Below are 20,378 nucleotides of genomic sequence, written 5' to 3' on the forward strand. Positions count from 1 at the left end.
GCACCCAAGTCCCACTTGCTTTTTTCTTTTCGGCAACCAAATCACAAACGCATGATTGCTAGACAGTCACAAACAGGGTCAATGGCACCATGGAGTTTCAGAACCCGTATAGAGGCGATAAGCTGTGTACAGATGGTGGATTTGCTCTGTGGAAATAGGTATTTGCATTCTCACACAAGTGAGGAAAAAGTTGAAGGGTAATTAAATAAATAAAATATCATCTCCTACTCATATAAATATGTTTAATGTAATAAGCAGTCATTGCAATATTTAATTAATAAATAAAAAGTATTCAAACATACATAGATTCCGTTCAAGTCAATAAAAGCCTTGCCAGAAAGCACTGAGTGTTAAATGCCAGCATTGGAGCTGGGTGAACTCCCCTCAGCACCCACTGGAGCTGCTATTTATCCCCCAAAACAGTAAATAGCTCTGCTCATTGCTGAACCAACCTGCGCAGCCCTTCAAAGCAGTCTCCACCCCCCACCCCCCAGCAAAGCAGTCGAGACATTCTCTCTGACTTGGCAGAGTGGCTGATTTAAGGAACTGCCCCCTGGAAGGCTGGAGGCCAAACCTCACTCTGCTCCTAGAAGACTCTTGGGCTGAGCCTTGCAAGTAGGCTTTCTCTCCCGAGGTGCCTCCCATGGAGACCTGGAAATTCAGCAACCCGAGTCACCTCTCCTTTTCCTGCTGTTTCCCCGCGAATGGTGACTTGATTATAAAAGGCACAATATGAAAATATTCTAATCTAAACACATTGTTGAAAAACCCTCCACCCCTCTCTTCTTACCAATATTCACTGGATACCCCAACCTGAAATGCTTGTGATATTAACACAGGTGGAATATATTTTAAAGTGACCCAGGATTTGCAGGCAGTTCTAGATTTTTAGATCCTCTCAAAACTTTAAAAAAGTTTTGAATCTGTGTTTAAATTTATTTTTTCTTCTCTGTTTTATTTAAATATTTAGAAGTGGCACTTAAAGCAGCAAACAACCTAAAAACAATATAGTAACAACACTGGTAGAAACATCAGGAACAGGTCGCTACAAACTGGTTGGTTAAAAAATTCCAAAGTCTGAAAAGGACAACAGGGTACAGCCTACCAGACTAAAGAGTCAATTCCTGGTAAACACAAGCACCTTGGAACTGGCCCAGTAGTAAATTGGCAACCAGGGCAGCTCTCTCAGCAAAGTAGTAGCATGTACCAGTGACCTGCTCCTGTGAGCAGCCTGGCCACTGCAGGCAGCACTAGTGACGGTTTCTGGACCAGATATCAGGGCAGCCCACCACAAAGTGTGTTACAGTAATCAGGTCTTGAGGTTACCAAAGCTTGGCCCAGATTCTCATAGCTGGCATTTCAGCTAAAGCTGGTAGAAGGCACTCTTGGCTGCAGAGGTCACTTGAACCACTAGATGGATCAAGGAGGACCAGCCTGCTCTTCAGAGTAAAGGCAACACCATCCAGAACAGGCAATTGACCTACTCCTAAATTTTACATCTCCTGATTTTGGTGGCACTCCACACTGTGGTTTCAAATTCCCTTACAATCTTTTTAACTCTATGTTGTGCAAGCTGTTTAAGAGAACTTAAACCCAGCAAGCTGTTTAAGAGAACTTAAACCCAGCAGAGTTCCAATCCCTTTGACAGCTGATAGTGCCTTTGTAATGTTCAAAGGTCATGTTGCACAGCAAAGTCGCACAGGTTGCAGGTGCAAAAGCTTCATTGTGGTTTTTTTTTCAGACAATGCAAACAAGCACTGCTGTTGACTACTATAGAAAAGACAGTGCAGGTGGCTGGCACTGCTTGCTCGAAATATCCAAAGCTGCCCTATCTGCAGCCTGTATGAAGTAAAAACTTTTTGACAGCACTGCTTATAAGGCTGATGCCTATAGCAGCTGCAATGGCACTCTGGTGGCAGAGCAAATTACCGTCTCACAATCCAGCCAAACCACTTTCCCATTCCTACCTTTTTAAATACTTTCCATTATGGTGCAAATATGAATGAGAGCTAGATGTAGGTTAAAACCCTTTGAGTTGTATGCTAGGGCTATATGCTCCATCACCTCTTTGCCACTTCAACAAAAGCAACTCCGCAATGCTTCCGTGCTACCAGATTTATTTATTTTTTCTTCAGAAATGCCACTAGGTGATGCAAGATTGCTGGTTTACAATCTCGTTATCTATTTGTCCTTTTGTCACTCTCTCCTAGTTTTTTTTTTTTAAGATGCAAGCAGAATGGAGGGGGGGGAATGAAATTTATTTTCCACAATCCAATTTCACCGTGTTCAGTTTTATCCCATCTGTCTGGGGTATAAAAGTGACGTTTCCCCTTCCAGAAACCAATTGGGATCCTGTTTAGTATTTAGGACTGAAGCAGTTAGGAGATATGTCTCTGTTCCCTAAGGGCTGTGTGTGCTGACTCCACCATACTTCCAGGCCTGACTGCCGCAGAGCCAAGGGACTCGAGCTTGATCTTGGATTTGGAGACCCTGCCAGTACTTCCTTGGCTTCAGACCCAAGCTACAGAAGCCCAGAGAAATCAGCACACACAAAAGCTGGGCATATATTCCACTAAATCTGGCACGCAGGAGCAGTGCCCCTAAACCTGGCAGTCCTTAAGCCTTTGAATGGTGCAGCCGCATTGCTCTGGCATCCAAAATCCAGCATTTACACTGGGGTTTGTAGCTTTTACCTCATGATAAAAAACACTAATGCCATTAAAAATCTCTATTTTCACTAGGGGCTGACTACAAAGATGAAATGTTTCTGCTGTGACTAAGTCATCTTAATCCGCATACTTTGGGCTTAACGAGGGTGTGGACAAGGTGGCTTGTTTGGTGTTTTTCATTAGCCTTTAGTACAGCAATACATTATTCGATGTAACTGTTCCTTTGTCTACTGCATCAAGTTCTGCAGACAAGTGATTCTAAGGACTGAGTTTCAGTGCTCCATTATAAATGTTCACATCATTTGTTTTTGCCTTGTGTGATGAATTTTGAAACTGCAGCTTTGCAGCTGGTTTACAGAATTAAATGAAGTAAACAAATGAAGCAGTACCTTTTTGTTGTTTTCCACAGCTCTGATTTATGTGTCTTACTTTATTACAGGTTTAAACTGTGGCTTAAGGAACCCAACAACAAAAATCTGCCCTGTTAATTTTCTAATTGAGGTCTAGGCAAACAATTTGACACAGGAAGAGAAAAATGTTTGCTCTCTTTCAGCTGAATACACACAAAATGTGTTTTAGCCGAATAAACCCAACTGAAAGGCATAAATCAAGTGTTTAAAAATAGAATGGGGATAGCAGTAGTTTGCTAAGTCAATAAACACAGGACAACGGAGCTGAAATTATACCCCTGATGTATTAGGTAATGCTCGCTTTCACAAAACTACAGCGCATTACAGGAAGATGAGCAGGGAAGAGCAAGCTGTTAATCCTACCTTACCTAAAATCTTAATGGGTTGTTTTACTTCCATTTAAGTAGTTCATATTTACCTTCATATTTCTCAAAGAATTCATATCTTTGGGCATTATTCATATGTTCATTTGTCACTTCAGTAACCAAATCTGTAAAAAACAAAGCAAAAGGTGAATAGCAACAAAACACAGTGTGTTTCTGCTCGCTGTTGACTTGTAGGTAATAAAGTGAAAATGTCTAAAAATTCTAAGAACTTTCAAATAAAACGTGCGGCTATGGAGCAGTAATTATTTTCTTTCTGATCTATTCTATAGCTGGCTTTATTGTTTTGCTTTGCAAATTTTATTTATACCTTGTTTTTTTACATTGTGAGCTGCACTGAGCTGCAAGAGTTGGCAAAAAAAACCCAAACAAACTTAAACTAAAGAATCATGGAGCAAAGGTAGATGGACTTTCCTGTAGCTCTGGGTGGGATGATAGCTGATACATTGCATAGGTTTCTCCAGTCCAGAGAATCATGGGAACAGCCTCAGACTACTTATCTGCACACACGCTCTCTGGCCATGAATATTCACTGTCTAGTGCAGAAAGATGGCCAGTTGTCTTGCTTGTAGCTGATGCTTGATAGGGTGTGTTGGGTTGGGGGAAAGGGAAGATTTGGTGGTTTATTCCTGTTCCGTCTCCCTTGCTACTGCTGACCTCTTACAGTCAATGTCAAACTGGCTGGATCTTCCTCTCCTACACTTCATTGGTGTGATTGTAATCCCATGTTCCGGGACGCGGGTGGCGCTGTGGGTTAAACCACAGAGCCTAGGACTTGCTGATCAGAAGGTCGGCGGTTCGAATCCCTGCCACAGGATGAGCTCCTGTTGCTTGGTCCCTGCTCCTGCCCACCTAGCAGTTCGAAAGCACGTCAAAGTGCAAGTAGATAAATAGGTACCGCTCCAGCGGGAAGGTAAACGGCGTTTCCGTGCGCTGCTCTGGTTCGCCAGAAGCGGCTTAGTCATGCTGGCCACATGAACCGGAAGCTGTACACCAGCTCCCTCGGCCAGTAAAGCGAGATGAGTCGGCCACGACTGGACCAAATGCTCAGGGGTCCCTTTACCTTTACCTTTAATCCCATGTTCCAACCTTGGCTCATGACATTCTAAATGCACTACAGCTCGATTTTCACTGATCTGGCTTGCATGAGCAAAACTAGATTGCTCCAAGCATGCAGAAATAGCTGTGGCTGGAGAGCAATGGGGTGGCCATTACTGCTGATAATAATGTAAGATTGCATGGATAACTGTTTAACGACTTTACTTGGGACAGAGATTGCTTCGAGTGGTGGTTCGTCGGTGAACGGCAGAAAATCTGCCTCTTCTGGGACAGGCGCTGTCATCATGTGGTTCTCTTCACTGTAACCTGCTTCTTCTGTAGCAAGAAACAATTAGATTTATTCAGTGACCATGCCACAAAACAAATGTGGATCTCAATGCTATTATAGCAGTACTGGTACAAGAAGAAATACAGTGGTGCCCCGCAAGACGAATGCCTCGCAAGATGGAAAACCCGCTAGACGAAAGGGTTTTGCGTTTTTGAGCTGCTTCGCAAGACGAATTTCCCTATGGGCTTGCTTCGCAAGACGAAAACGTCTTGTGAGTGTTCCGGTTTTTTTCCGCTCCCCCCCTTTTTTCTAAGCCGCTAATAGCCTTTTAGCAGCTAAGCCGCTAAGCCTTTAATAGCCGTGAAACCGCTAATAGTGCTAATCCACTAAGCCGCTAATAGGGTTGCTTCGCAAGACGAAAAAACCGCTAGACGAAGAGACTCATGGAACGGATTATTTTCGTCTTGCGAGGCACCACTGTATAATATTAGGGGCCTGTCTGCACAACTGGTTCTTTGTTAAATGAATGCACATTTGCTGTTTTTGTTTTGTTTTGTATATAGGCTACATATCTCAAAAAGGTATGTTTTCCAAGCAGTCAGATGTATTGTGAAAATGCATTATTTTTGTTAGGTGGAACATCTATGGCAAATATGATTGCCACAGTAGCTTATAGCATATATAGCTTGCAAAAGTGTTGCAAGCAGCTATTACTCAGTAGTGTAAGTCTGAAAGACAGGCTGCCTGTTGGCTTTGGATACATTCTGGAAATGCATCCAGAAAACTTTTGTGATTCTTTTTTTCCATCAGATTTTGTGCAGGGAGGAAAAAGCCAAAAAAGGCCCTTCTATATGAATAATGTACATCTATTGTTCATTTGTTGTACAAGTTCCAGTTTCCCCTTGAAGAAAGTACTGTATTTTTCCATGTATAACACGCCCCCGTGCATAAGACACCCCCTATTTTTGGGAACCCTCATCTTATACACGAAAAAGTACAGTATCCCTTTTGGGGAGATGCCACATCTTCCCAGCACTAAACGTAAACATTTTACTGCTGGGAAAATGGAATTCGTTTCCCCCCAGCTAGAAAGATGATTTCAAGTAGCCTTGCTAAGTTGCAGTGTGCCCTCGATGCCTTTGACATCACAGTGACCAGAGGCATCTACAAATGTGCTCATCTGCTTAACCTTAGACAAGGAGGAGTCTTCCAAGTGGCCTGCCTTTCTGGCAAAGGGGGACACACCCCTCTTTGATTGAAGCTGTCCAGCAGAAGGGCAACAGCAGCACTGAACATGTAATTTTTCTTTTATTATTTGACACTTGCACCCTTCAAAACGTCCTCAGCTTTGATAGCAATTGCCACCTTTCTGGAATGTGGGGCACTGAAGCTTTCCCAGTCTCAAAAGGGACAGTGCAGGCAGTCATCTGGCAACATGAAATATATAACAAAAATATAAAAAAATTGCCCAGTAGCACCTTAGAGACCAACTAAGTTTGTTCTTGGTATAAGCTTTCGTGTGCATGCACACTTTTTCAGATACCTGAACCTGGCAACATGGTTTGTGTATACTGCTGCCTGGGTAAATCATTGGTTCACAACCACTGAATACCGAAATTGAGATGCTATCTGACAGTTAGAAAGAATACACTTTTGGTGCTTGGTCTCTTTTCCCCTTTCTCTGCTAATTCAATAAGGATTTTTACTCTGTGCAGACCAGCAAAGCCTCCTTGGGAAAATTCTAGGCAAATATATATATATAAAACCAACCCTGAGCTTCTGGCATAGGGTTTGAAATATTTAAACATAAGTGTAACCAATGATGCCCAGCGAATGCAAAATTCTATTTACAGGGCAATCCAGCCCCCTTATGCCAGGTTGTCTAGGATTGGATTGAGCAGAGATGTTTCTGACTCTGCAGAGTGCTGGCGGAGTCAGCTGGGAGTTTGGATTGTGCCCTTAGTTGTGCCAAAAAAGCAATGGCAACTTGATGACTGATACACACCCCTGTATCCAACGTATGTGCTGTTCATTCTGCCTCCACTAACCTGATCTGATGTACTGTTTAACACACATAGGAGTGTGCAATCCCCACCTGGAGTCACTCAGTAGAAATATGCCCGCCAAAAGACATTCTTAAGGCCAAACTACTTGTGATACTTTGCCTCTACATGCAGGATGTTTATTGTACAAATAACCAAGATGTGGTCCCCAATTCTAGATCAGGACCCTGGTATTGGAATGAGGTTGAGTTTTTATACCTTTGCCCCAGCTGGGATTCCAATATGGGTTGGGAGGATGGCAGCACCTCTGGGCACATATAGAAAGGTTCCTAATACAAATCAGGGCTGCAAATGGAGGGAGGAGGATTAAAATCCCTTAACCCCTAAACTGAGGTCCAAATTCAGATTGGGAGCCTGCACAGGCTATTTATACAAGAAATAAGCATGTATTCCAAGGCAAATGGCGTGATTTTAAAAACTTATGTACTTTGGAACTTAGTTCTCTTTCCTTTTATAGAATAAACGTGGGAGCAATGTTCTGCACTTAAAATGTTATTAATTAACACAACGCAAGTGGCGTTGTGGGCTAAACCACTGAGCCTCTTGGGCTTGCTGATCGGAAAGTTGGCGGTTCAAATCCCCGCAATGGAGTGAGCTCCCGTTGCTCTGTTCCAGCTCCTGCCAACCTAGCAGTTCAAAAGCATACCAGTGCAAGTAGATAAATAGGTACTGCTGTGGCAGGAAGGTAAACGGTGTTTCCGTGCGCTCTGGTTTCCATCGCACCAGAAGCAGTTTAGTCATGCTGGCCACATGACCCGGAAAGCTATCTATGGACAAACACTGGCTGCCTTGGCCTGAAAGCGAAATGAGTGCCGCAACCCCATAGTAATTCTGATGCACTCCAAACCAAGATTTACCTGGGTCTTCAAGTTCGTTTGATGAATAAATATTGTCCATCAGCATTGGTTCATCGCTGTCACTGGTGGAAGGCCTACGAACTTCAGTTTTTCACAAAAGATGAAATGGTAACTTACAAGAATTGCACTAGAAAACTGTTGTGACATATGGCATGGCAAGCATAAGGGACACAGCCGTGTGCCTCTTTTCCGTTTATGTTAAATAGCCAATTAATTTAACAATCAGCCATTTGCTAATATGAGCATTTTAAGCTTTAATAACTGCAAAGGACCCCAAACTGGGGTGTTGGCTAATTGGTCTCAACTAGTCAGCCTTCTCAGTATGTAGCACCCCAATCCTTGAACTCTCCCAGCCCCCTCCAAGCACAGATGGCAACATCATTGATGGGCCTCCGTTGATTAATTGAAACATTTCTCCCAGGCTTTTTGGAGAACCTGATCAAATCTATTGGATCTTAGCTTTGTTGTCCTTACAGTATTGTTATTCTATGGGTCTTTGAACAACAATAAAGAATTGATGTTGTATTGTTGTTCTAAGTTTATGATTTTTTTCACTTGGTTTTTGACTTTTAAATGTTTGTACTACTTTATTATTATGTTGTGCAACACTTTGGAACCACAACAGTGGTGAAAACCTGTTTATAAAGGCTAGTAATACATACATACATACATACAATTCTTGAGTTCAGATATTTGCTTTCAGTAAAACACAGAGACATGCAAAACAAAAACCTCTGTCCCTACATACTCATTTCCCATTAAGTGAAAATGATTATACACAGTTAATACAGAATCTAAGAAGGCAAAGCATATTTCTATTTGACAATTTTTTAACTAAATTACATTCAGGAATAAATCTGAACTCAATCATATTTAGGGGAATATCTGACTCCACAATTATGAAACTCCCCACTGCCTATTTTTAACAAGTGAGCAATTTTAGAATTTAGCATTACTCCACCTCTTCAGAATTTTTGGTATCTAGACAGGGAATAAACCAATGATGACTACAGCATCCTCGTTTCAACAGTAGTAGTAGGCCTACCGGCCTTGCTGATTTTATTTCCTCCCACATACCAATAGCCCTTAATACCGTATGCAATATGGTACATCCCCATTGCTATGATTACCTCATTAATACGTACTGCAGTCTGTACAAGTGAAACAATAAGAGTTACCTAGATGTTCCTGTAAATCCTGAAGAATATCTTCCATTACTGAAGACTTCAATTTCTCATTAGTGGATGGAGTCTCTTGCTTCACTGTTTTCAAAAAATATCAACAATGGAATTAATTGTCATTGCTACACTGGGAAGGTTTGGTGAGAAGGCAAATAATTAGTTGCACACAAATCAACTGGAACCAATCTTAAATGAGTATGCCATAACTTAAATGAGTATGCCAGTTTGACCAGAGGTTCTAAAGCAGGGGTGTGGTGGCCCTCCAGTTGTTGCTGGATTCGGTCTCCCTGGCCCAATGGCCACGAATTAGGGGAGCTGTAGTCCTGCAACATCTGGGCAGCCAGTAGTTCCTCATCCCTGACACAACAGCTTTAAAGAAGGAAAAGCTAGATTTGAATTCCTACTCGTTCATGAAGCTTAACTTGCCAAGTTCTAGCCTTTGACAAGTCACAATCACACATAATTTTCCATCACTATTTCCCCCCCCCCGACATAGTTGATCATCATCTCCTTCACCTTGGTTTAGGCAAGTGACAAATTTCGATGCTTCATCATGCGGTTGTGGGGACAGAAGAAATTAGCAGTGCAATCATAAACATGTTTGCTTAGAAGTAAATCCCACTGAGTTTAATGAGGCTTAGTTACTACCAAGTGTGTATAAGATTGCAGCATAAGGGGGTTCTTGGGAAGGCAACTGAGGGTCTGCAGCAGAGTAGGGGAGCCTGTGGTGATCCAGATGTTGTGGAGTGACAACTGCCATCAGCCCCAGAAAGTATGGCCAATGGTTCCCCACACCTGGTGTATAGCATACTATGGACTTCCTTGTCCCTGGTCAGAGGTCTTCCTGGTGTGATGGCCGAAAGCTCTGCTGCTACTGCTGATCCACTAATGGCTGGCTGCACACAGAGGGGTCAGGAACAAGGCATTTGAGGCGTGTGTGTGTGAGAGAGAGGCCATTGATCCAGAAGATCAAAAGCCTCCTTATTCCCCAAACAGACTGGAAAATATGCAGCAGCAGCACCTGTTAAGTGTTGCTGCAGTCAATGGGAAGAAAAATATAAAAGAACAATAATGGGGAAAGTGGAGAAAATTGCCCCAACATCATCTGCATTAGCCAGTCCCTCTTGGAAGGGCTGTGGATACAGCAGTAGCTGCGGCCAGGAACATAGGGTTGCTCTGCCTGTACAAAGTAAACTAGAAATTGAGGCCTAAAGCCCATTATATAAGTTACTGTCTTAATTTTTAAGCAACACATGAAGGGGACTGATAAGTTAGGAGCTATATTCAAGAAAGCAGTATTTATTTCTGAGTTTTCTGGATTAATCTAACCTCTATGTTAGATTACTGCAACGTGCCACACGTGGGGCTGACTGCAGACGGTTTGGAGACTTGAGCTGGTGCAGAATTCAGCAGCCAGGTTGCTCACCGGGGCAAGATGGGTTGCGCATATAATGCCAATCCTGGCACGACTATACTGGCTGCCAGTTGGTTTCTGGGCCCAATTCAGAGTGCTGGTTTTGCCCTATAAAGCCTTAAGCAGCTCAGGCCCTGTGATCATTAGATGAAGGGCAATACAGTCATACCTTGGTTGTCCAACGCCTTGCGACTCGAACATTTTGGCTCCCGAACGCCGCAAACCTGGAAGTGAGTGATCCAGTTTGCGAATGTTCTTTGGAACCCGAACGTCTGACGTGGCTTCTGCAGCTTCCAGTTGAGTGTAGGAAGCTCCTGCAGCCAATTGGAAGCTGCGCCTTAGTTTTTGAATGTTTTCAGAAGTCGAATGCACTTCCAGAACAGATTCCATTCGAGAACCAAGGTACGACTGCATAGAAATGTAATTATTATTAATAATATTTTTTAAAGTAATGATTTATCTGATCAGTCAAGTTCTTGCTTTGTAGGTGTGATACCATGCCCCCCCCCAAATCCTCTGACCAGACCAAGACTGCAATGCTAATAACAACAATATCCCCAGAATTGTTCAGAGTGAAATCAATAATGTCAACGAGTCCACAGCTCTATTTCTATAATGAGATTCTGATAAGAATGCTTTGGGAAACCAATTTGAAATACATTAGTACAATTTTATCAAAGCTCTGCTAATCTTGAATTTTAGAAAGTTTTTTAAAGTAATGGAAGGCAAAAAATACATACCCCTTTCCATCTTCAGATCAGTTAGTATATTTTCTAGTTCTTCTACAGAAGTTTCGGTTTTTGTTGTCATTACGCTTTGTGACCCTTCATCTTTGAGTGCACTTGTTGCTGCAAGTTACAAAAAAACCTGACTGGTTTTGATAACGCAAAGCTATCTAATGCAAAACTATCCAACAAAATCTTGTAATTTGCTCTTCAGTGGTGGTAGAGGTTGAATTAACAGCAACAACTGATATGCCAAAGATTCAGGCACTTCAAAAACAAAACACAAAACTTCAAAAACAAAGCACAAAATATCCTGCTGTCAGGGTTACTTCCAGATCCTAGCTCACAGAGGATCACGCTAGCCAGCGGTTGTTGATTAAAAGTCTTTATTGAGTTACAGTCTCCATTCTTGAGCTGCTGCGTGCAACCCTACGCCTTATGCTTAGGTCGGCGAAGCTCCTTCTGAGTCTCCGCCCCTTGCGCACCAACTTAATATCCTAGCCCTGCTCCACCTTTTCCGCCTGACAGTTCTCCTCTGGGTCCCTCTGCCCCCCTGGGTCTCTCCCTTCCGGGATTCTTCTGACGCTGACCCCCCTGACTCCCCTGTCTCCTTGCGCCGGGCTTTAGGACCTGGCTCTCTTTCCGGGCTGCCTACTGCGCCACCTTCCTGTGCATTTGAACTTGGCGCGCGCGCCCAACCTTCCACTTTCCGTCTAACCGTCACTTCGCTCCCCGATGAAGGTGTGGCCACTCCTGACTCGTGCCCTCCCTCCTGTTGTGAGCTGCCAGCGCTAGTTCCCAGGCGCTCTTCCTCTTCCCTACTCTCTGGCGGTGACGTAGGTCCCGATCTCCAACTGCTCCCCTCTGAGTCCCCTCTGGCTCTTTCTTCCTGGGGTGTCCCCCTAGTCTCCCCCCTTGCCCTTGCCACTGGTGCTCCTCTTTGTGAATCTTCTGATTCACTGGACAGACTTGGAGATCTCGGGTCGTCGTCGTCACTCATCCTTTCTTCTGCCTCCTCCCCCTCGCTCTCTGTTTCCTCCCTTGCCCTCGCCTCTGCTCCTGAACCCCTGACACCTGCAATTATAGGTACTTATTTTATTGTGATCCTTATCCCTATTGTTGCAATGCACAGTTTTTGAATAATATGTTTGCAAACCGTAACTAGACTACAGCAGCCCTGTGGATGACCTCTGCAGTGATTATCTGCAAGACAGTGGATAAGAAAGCTACACAGAATAATAACTACGAGCAAAGGTATTCTGTGGCTCCTGTGTATTAATTTTCTGTAAGAGCAAAATCATTCAGCAAAAGAAATGTATTAGGTTTACCAGCTCACAAAGAAATACTGCCACTTCTCTTACATGTACTTATGTGTCACAGGGTTGTCTGGAGGTTTGAAATGATAAGAGAAGTGTAACTTGGCCTGGGCAACTGACTAACTGCTAGGCTGAAATACACACTGCATAATGAAATATAAACTTGATCAGCTTGACAGTGTGGAGCTCTCAGAGAAGGTGGAATCAATTCCAGAGAAATGTCAGAAGCATTTTGCTGCTGACAGCTCAACACACAATACCATTTTTAGTTCTGAAAAATGTTAGTTCTACTACTAGCTCCCTTACTGGAGAGAAAATGGAACCATGGCTATGAGTGATTGCATGACTGCAGGGTCCTAGTCATTTATATAAATACTGAATGCACCACAGGACAGTGGAATTGTGTGCCACTACCATGCAAGCAGGGCTTTTTCCCCCAGGCAGAATTTCCTGAAACTCAGTTCCGACATCTCCCAGGTGGGCGCCATTGTCATTTTAAGAGAACAAGGGAGGTGTTCATGGTGAGTTCTGGCACCTCTTTTTCTGGAAAAATAGCACTGCGTGCAAGTGGAGTGTTAGCGTATCCACACATTGTCCCAGTCCTAGAAATCCTTCCGTAGTGACTATGTGTGTGGAAGCCCGTTTGCATTTACTATGGATTTTCAACAGTGGAGTGGAATGGGAGACAATAATTCTACTATCCCATCATGCATTCACTATACAAGCAACTCCCATTTAAAGCACAACCAAATGACTGTGATTGCGCAAACACACATGGCGCCGAACCCAGAAGGAGCCCCAAAACTTCACAAAAATGTCACAAAAAAGGACAGAATGGGGTGGGGGTGGAGCCCTCCACTGACATTTGTGGGGGCAGCCCAACCCACCCAAAACAAAGATTGCCTGTACATATTTTGGCAGAGGTGTGAACATACTGTGCTTGCTTCTATACACAGTTTTCACTCAAGGGCACCACAGGGACACAAATATTTTCAATTCTTTTTCTATAATGTTTGTGAAAGGCCACATCCTTATATCTCCACCCCTGGAGGGACAAATCTAGCAGGTGGGTGGGGTTGCCCACCTGTCAATCATTGTTGGGATTTGAAAGCACACGGTGGGGCTGTTTGAAAGCCCTCTCGCAAACAGTCTCAGGCTGCTCTTTGAACACTTGAGTGTAGAGAAATCCTAACATGGGAAGTGAGTCTCGAGAGTTGCACAAAAATGCCTCCAGTTTTGCTTAAACTATAAGCAGCTATAATGAATGTTCATTATAGCTCTGCATCTCACATACTACTTGAGCTAAAAGGCTAAAACAGTTTAAACTGATAAGTTTTTTGGTTCCTTAGTAGTATCACTGTCTGAAAGCTCAAATCTATTTGATGTCAGAGTTTTAATAGGACAATTCTACCCTCATAAAATTGATCTATCAGTTAAATTTGTCTGTCACATTTCTTCCAGATGGGACAATATAATGCAGATTATCAAGTGCATTCTTTGCAGGAGGACCCACAGCCTGTCAAATTTGACCTTTAATTCAAGCTATTATGCCTTCTTGCAAAAATAAATCCAACATTTAAAACTTTCAATTCCTGGTGTGTTAGCACATAAGAGATACTCCACCCTTGAGATGAAGTAATAATGTAGTCACCCAAAGTACTGGTGTAACCAAGGCTGAAACTACATTATCTGGAAACAGAAGAGGAAAGTTCCTTAATAGTGAGTTAGGGGCTGGAGTGGGAAGGGAGCATTTGCATCTGCAAAGTTAACAGCAGGTATAGCTAGATTTCCAGCACTGGGTAACAAGTTGTTGTTTTTACACTTGAAACCATTATTTGCTGTATTTATAAGCCTGCCGTTCACAAAACAATCCCAGAGCGGGAACATATTTGATGTTTGAAAATCCCTTTCACATAGTAAGGTAAATCATGGAAAAGCAGCTCTGATCAAAAAACTTTGCGGTGCACTCTCATGTGCGCAAGGAACTCCTGGTCAAGGAAGTTTCGCCACTGACTTAAATGTGGGAGCCAGCACCACTAGCACCAAGAGGATTCACACAGACAGCTGCCCCCTCAACAGCAAAGTTATAAAACGTATCTGGAATTCTGTGCGCACACTGCCAAATTTCATACTCTTATTAAAAACAACAACCTTGAATTGGGTGGAGGAAGAAACATACGTATTTGCTAACCTTTTCGGTTAATATCTTCATAAACCAGAGACTGGCTTGCAGGTTTTTCCAAGTGGGCAGCTTTTACTAGCTTGAAAGCTGTGAATACACATATAGCAAGTTTCTTAAAATAGAGGGGAAACTTTTGGGACAGGATTCAGTCTTGCCTGCTTAGACTCTTGACACATCATAAAAAGCGTAGCGAGCACACATTTCAAGTCACATTATACACAGGAATTATTTCTGGGTCTACACGGTATCCAGGCCCAAGGTGTATGCAAAATATTCCTGAGCCCTCCACAGGTATTAACTGCATGAGAAGAGTTATGGACCCTGATGTGTTGATTAGACACAAGTGTAATTTCCTGTATCGGGTGTTGATTTAGCTATGACTTTCAGGCTGCAATTCTATACACACTTACTTACTTGAGAGTAAGCCCCACTGAAGCCAAACCACATGGGCTCCAAACCCCATAGAAAGCCATTTGTGTGAAAGTTTTCCTGATAGGGTTTAGGAGATCATAAGCACACCAGCCACTCCAAAAACAACAGCAGTAAACTAAGTGGTAGTTCCTTTACACAGATGGCTTCCTATTCATTTTATGTTCCCGGTAACAACCACACTACCAGTACAACGCAAGTCCCATTCCAAGGGATGGAATATACTTCTAAGCAATGCTGATTAGGGTTGCAGAATTCTCAGGATGGTATTGCATACCTGCCATATATAATAACAACCTTACAATTTATGTAAAGCTATTTCAAGTGTTCAAATCTTCACATACATTATCTCTGTAATCCTTACAATAGCCCTGTAAAGTAGGCAAGTATTCCTGTAATCACCACACTATTTAGGATCACCAAGTGAGCTCATGGCTGAGGTGAGATTTCAGTTTGGGATTTATTGGTTTGCAGCTCACCCTTAGTCACTATTCTCTCTAATAATGGTGAGAGCTTTTTCACGTGCGGTCCTGGGAGATGCTGGTTTTAGAGAATTGAAATACTGTGGACTTGTAACGTTGAATATCATGAGCCATTCCTATCTACTGCATAGACAAAATGGCACCAGTCAATTCAACCTCTCAGCCTAAAACCACAAGATTGTTGTTAAAAAAGAAAGAATGACACAAGAACTGAGGCATATGTTGCTCATATTAGAGGTGACAAAAAAGTATAGCACACGTGACCAATTGCATTTCACTTAATTTCATTCGGGTACATAATTGTTCTGCAAATTCTAAGGCAACAACAATATACCGACACAACAGTATGAAAATTTGTTTCAGGGTGAACCCCTACATCTCACTGAAAGGAAAAATACTGTCTTTTACCTGTGAAAGGATGGTCTCTTTTACTGCCATCTGCAGTGGTCTTTCCATGATCAGGTAATATCAGGGCTGTTCTTCTCCCTTTTTCAGGAATATGCTTCACATTATTATCCACTGAACTGTTTACTACCACTTGCAAACCATTGCCTTTTAATACTACTGTATCAGTTTTAATGCCTTGGTTCATAATGTTGCTGGCTACAACATGAATTTCAGGGACTTCTCTTGAGTCTTTTAAATTGTAAATGTCAATCTCAGTTCTGCTTGAATTGTCAGCGGAAAGGAATCTTACAGTGATATTACTTGCTCTTACTGATTTGCCATCATTATTACCAGCATTTTTGTCCTGTTTCAAGTCAGGAAGCAAAGTTATTTCTTCTTCGGTTCCTGCACCCTTCACTTTATTAGGTCTCACTGGTGTGTCCACAAGGATATTTGGGGAAATCTTGTGCAGCTTGTAACCAATCAGTACTGTATAGCTATTGGGAAAAGGGATTTCTTGTGTTGTTAGACTACTAGGAGTTGCCTTCACTTTTACAGAGGATCCTGAAACAATATAGTTGATATGTTAACATTTTTAAGCAGGATATTCTGCACTACAAAACAGCCATGCAGACTACACAACCACACACTTTTCACACAACATCCCTTGGGACTATGATACTGAGCAAATTTGCTGAGATTCATAAATCTTGTTCCTCCAGATTAAAAGGGATAGGTATCCAAGTTAATGTGTTGTAGATTAACGGTGAAAGTAGTGCTTGAGTGTTACTGAGATTAAATGCTGGCCTTCTCCATAGGAAGGTTAGTAAACACAAAATCCAACAACAGGGGACCACCTGCCTTTGACCACATTCAAGTGTACAGTTAATGATCTGTCCTGTTTCTCTGAGGGTTCATGTTCATGCATCAAATTCTTTTGGTGCAGAACTTGGATTCGGTGATCTGCAAATAAAATAATCTGCATGAATATACATGTGACAATATCCTAACCAAAAAACAAAACAAAACCCCAAACTTTTAAAATTGTTGTGCGGTGAGTAGCTGCGAGCCAGAAAATCTCCAATCTTTCAAATCTTTTTAATCAGCCATGAACTCACATGATGGCTGTAGGTAAGCTATGTCCCTTGAGCCTTTCCTGCCCTTGACTTAATTTGCAGCAACCCTATCTTACAAGGCACGAAAGGGGAAGATGAGGCCCAGTGGTCATATTGGGTTCTCCAGGCCTGCCTATCTGGCCTTCAGGATTCTTCCCAGGATACACTCATCCCCAGATCATGTGCCTAACCAGCTGTACTGCATTCCTTCCTTGAGTGCCTTTTCCTGGCAGGGATGTGTCCTTGGAACTGTAAGAAATGCCTGGACGAGGAATGGAGATATATGTGAATGCAGAAACCTCTGACTCTTGTGTGGCTGGTGTATAGACTCCTGGACAAAAGGTAAAGGTAATTTCCATTTCTCCACCCACATGTTTCCATTTTCCACACCAGTGGCAAACAGTCCCCAGAAGTTTGCCCTTGTGAGGAATGTGGTTCCCCACACTTGTTATAAGGAACTTTCAGATAATGTATGTGAAGTACTCTGAACACTTAAAAAAAAAAAAAAGTACTATACAAGTACCATTAATGACTGTCACTGAATTATGCTACGTGAGAAACAGCTTTAACAGCAAATGGCAAGCTTTTGTAGTATTTAAAAGAGGGTAGCAGAAATAACAACAATTGTTTAACGACAGCAAGCCGATACACTGTGCAGTGCGCACACATGACATGGTTCTTTCTTATGGAATTTAATAGTCGCAGCTCAGTCCTAAATGTATTTATTTAGACTCCAGTTCTACTAAGCTCAACGCAGCTCACTTCTGTGCAAATATGCCAAGGATCCAAGCTTAAGTGGAAGTCAGTCTAGGCATTATAATATCCACTCGTGACTTCTGCCATCCGGCTGCGGACTTTTGTTGCAAGTGGCTGACTTTTGTAGAGGCATCCGCAGGTGGCATGGAAGCTTGCCCACAATTTCTTGTAATTTATAAGCAAAACAACTCAGTCTTTTGAATTACTGTGCTCCTTAAAATGTGTTCACAGTGTTGTACACTTTGCCGTGGGATCTTTTGATAAAGGGCTGGATATAAATCGAATAAATAATTGTGAGGAGCCATGAGGCAAGCTAAACTGGACAGTAGAAATGTGTGTGGCAATTTGCCAAGTGCCTACAGTAACATGTGGCTTAGCCACACAGTGCACAGCACAAACAGCTTAAAACACGGCCTGGCAAAGAAATGGCAAGCGTGGACACCAGGAATGCACAAAAGGGACCAGAACATACGTATAAAATGTGATGCTCAATTGTGGTCCAGGAAGGGCTTTGTAAAATTAGGTTTGTGGAAGAGGAATAGAGAGGAGAAAATATGGAGGAACACAAGGAAAACCTTGCTGGATCAGACTAAAGTTCTATCTTGTCCAGCATTCCTGTTTTGGACGGTAGCCACTCCTATGGGAAGCCCACAAGTAGGGAGTGAATCATACAGTTCAAGTTGAGGGGTACCCCAAGGGTCATCTAGTCCAACCCCTGAATCTCAACATGTGGTTCCCCATCCAATTTGAAACCATGCTGGACCCTGCTTAGCTTTGCAATTGTGGTTATCAGTTTTATTGCTGCACCACTAGAAGGCAATGGCCTTTCCCCACGGTTGCTCCCCTGCCACTGTAATTCAGTGGCACACTGCCTCTGAACTTGGGAGCTTCCACACAGCCATTGCAATTCGTAGTCCTTTGTGAGCACATCCATTCCCCCTCCAAAAGCATGCCTAGAAAACGGGGGGGGGGGGCATATGCAAGCAAACAAACCCAAAGACAAATAATAAGGAGTCAACATAAATGCATACTGTGAAAAACACTCTAATACACAGATAACTATTTTCAGATTATTTTGCATTTATGCCAAGTTTTGAGCCCTACTTTTCAGCTATAAGTGGTGGGCTAGAGTTTCACCGGAAATACAGAGAATAACATTTTGTACATCTTTACGCTTTGATATGTAATGCTTATTTGTATGTTATTCACACGGGAATATAACACGTGATAGAGAGCTGCTACTTACCAAGTAATTTAATAATTTCTTTAAGATTATTTTTTGAATTTATTGAACTGTTCACATCTGCAAAAAATAATAATAAACAATTTCACAATGACATCAGTTATAAAGACTACATGCTGAAGTTCTTTTGAAATTGCCCATCTTCTCATCAGTTATCATGAACACCTTTAGGATACACCTACCAAAGTCAGCGAGCATAGGATCAATTATTTTGGGCCGGATTTCAAAATGATGAAAGCAAACTGAACAAATTTGTGTAGATACTGAACACATCCTAAATCAGCCGCTTCACACATTCAATCTACAACTGAACTACTTTTTCCATGCCACTGTAAAGTGCTGAAATTGAACTGGCACGGTATAATCCTAGGCCCAAATTCAGAGGCTGAGGCAAGTCTTCTAAGGTCTCAGGTTTGGAAGCAGATGCCGCTGGACTGTAACTCCCATAATCTCTGGCCACTGACCATGTTGGGTGGGGCTGATGGGAAATGTAATCCAAGGATATCTGGAAGGGTCACGGGTTGCCTGTCCCTGACCTAAGCCAAACACCACTCAGAAGAACAAAAGGATGGGAAGTTTCTATGGCTACATGCCAACAAGAGGTAAGTTAGAAAAGCAGGAGAATGTTTATTTTTTGGCTTAAACCCTTCAAGAGACACACGGCATATTCTCAAGCAGGGTCTTAGTTCCTGTATGAATTGTACTGAGAGGAGACAGCGAGGCACTATTTTAAATTAATTAGGTCAATGTAGTAAGAACAAAACTGAGCAACAAGCAAAGACAAGACTGAGTGAGAAAGTCAAGAAGTCACACTGAAAGACAATTAGAATTGCAAACTTAACCTTTGAATCTTTTCACAATGGGGTTTCTTGAACTCATGAAGGTGGAAACAAATGGAGGATTTCACCCCTATAATGATCTAGCTTGGAATGCAGGGAAGAGGGCTAGGGAAATGGAAAGCCCAGGGGAAGAGAGAGAGAGAGAACACGAAACAGCAAGATTAAACTGGGGACATCTAGTTGAGGAATTAAAACCAGACATGACTTTAAGTGTCTGGAATGCCTCTGCCACTAAGAAGATCTGACCCATCTTCACTGTTTGCTACTAGGGTGAGAGAACTAGCTATTTGCCTTCTCAGGAGCCACACATGCTTTACACAGGAGAGGTATCATTTGCTCTCTTATGTTTTCTTCTGCTCTGCAGGTATTGCTGTTCTGCTAGTTGCCCGAGTTCTAAATGTTCTGCACTGCTACGCTTCAACGAACCGATTGATATGCGAACCTTTAAACTAGAGTGTGTTGTTGCTCTCTGTTTCAGTGGGAACTTGTGGCTCCTGTAACACCCTTCTGGAGGGCATCAGATTGTAGAGTTTAAACCATGGTGATGCTGAGGCCGTCACACCAAAGCTGCACCATTGCTCTCAGTCCACATTAGAAACA

General features: G+C 42.5%; 1 protein-coding gene across 10 annotated transcripts in view; it reads right to left on the reverse strand.

Moving 5' to 3' along the window:
• LOC309530078 (uncharacterized protein) overlaps positions 1 to 20,378 on the reverse strand; it is a 28,046-nt gene that overhangs the window by 2,431 nt on the left and 5,237 nt on the right. For 2 of the 10 annotated variants that reach the window (XM_082218619.1, XM_082218615.1), the window contains exons 2-10: positions 18,943 to 18,999; positions 16,687 to 16,788; positions 15,847 to 16,389; positions 14,537 to 14,614; positions 11,045 to 11,152; positions 8,888 to 8,971; positions 7,710 to 7,790; positions 4,726 to 4,836; positions 3,498 to 3,569 (exon numbers count right to left, since the gene is read on the reverse strand). In XM_082218619.1, coding sequence (XP_082074745.1) covers positions 3,498 to 3,569; positions 4,726 to 4,836; positions 7,710 to 7,790; positions 8,888 to 8,971; positions 11,045 to 11,152; positions 14,537 to 14,614; positions 15,847 to 16,389; positions 16,687 to 16,753 — 1,144 coding nt within the window. In that variant the 5' untranslated portion in view covers positions 16,754 to 16,788; positions 18,943 to 18,999. Of the gene's footprint in view, positions 1 to 3,497; positions 3,570 to 4,725; positions 4,837 to 7,709; positions 7,791 to 8,887; positions 8,972 to 11,044; positions 11,153 to 14,536; positions 14,615 to 15,846; positions 16,390 to 16,682; positions 16,789 to 18,942; positions 19,000 to 20,378 lie in introns of all 10 variants that reach the window. The other 8 variants (XM_082218620.1, XM_082218622.1, XM_082218617.1 and 5 more) reach the window with 8 other exon arrangements.

Source organism: Podarcis vaucheri (assembly GCF_965113315.1).
Source record: "Podarcis vaucheri genome assembly, chromosome: 4".
Lineage (NCBI taxonomy): Eukaryota > Metazoa > Chordata > Lepidosauria > Squamata > Lacertidae > Podarcis > Podarcis vaucheri.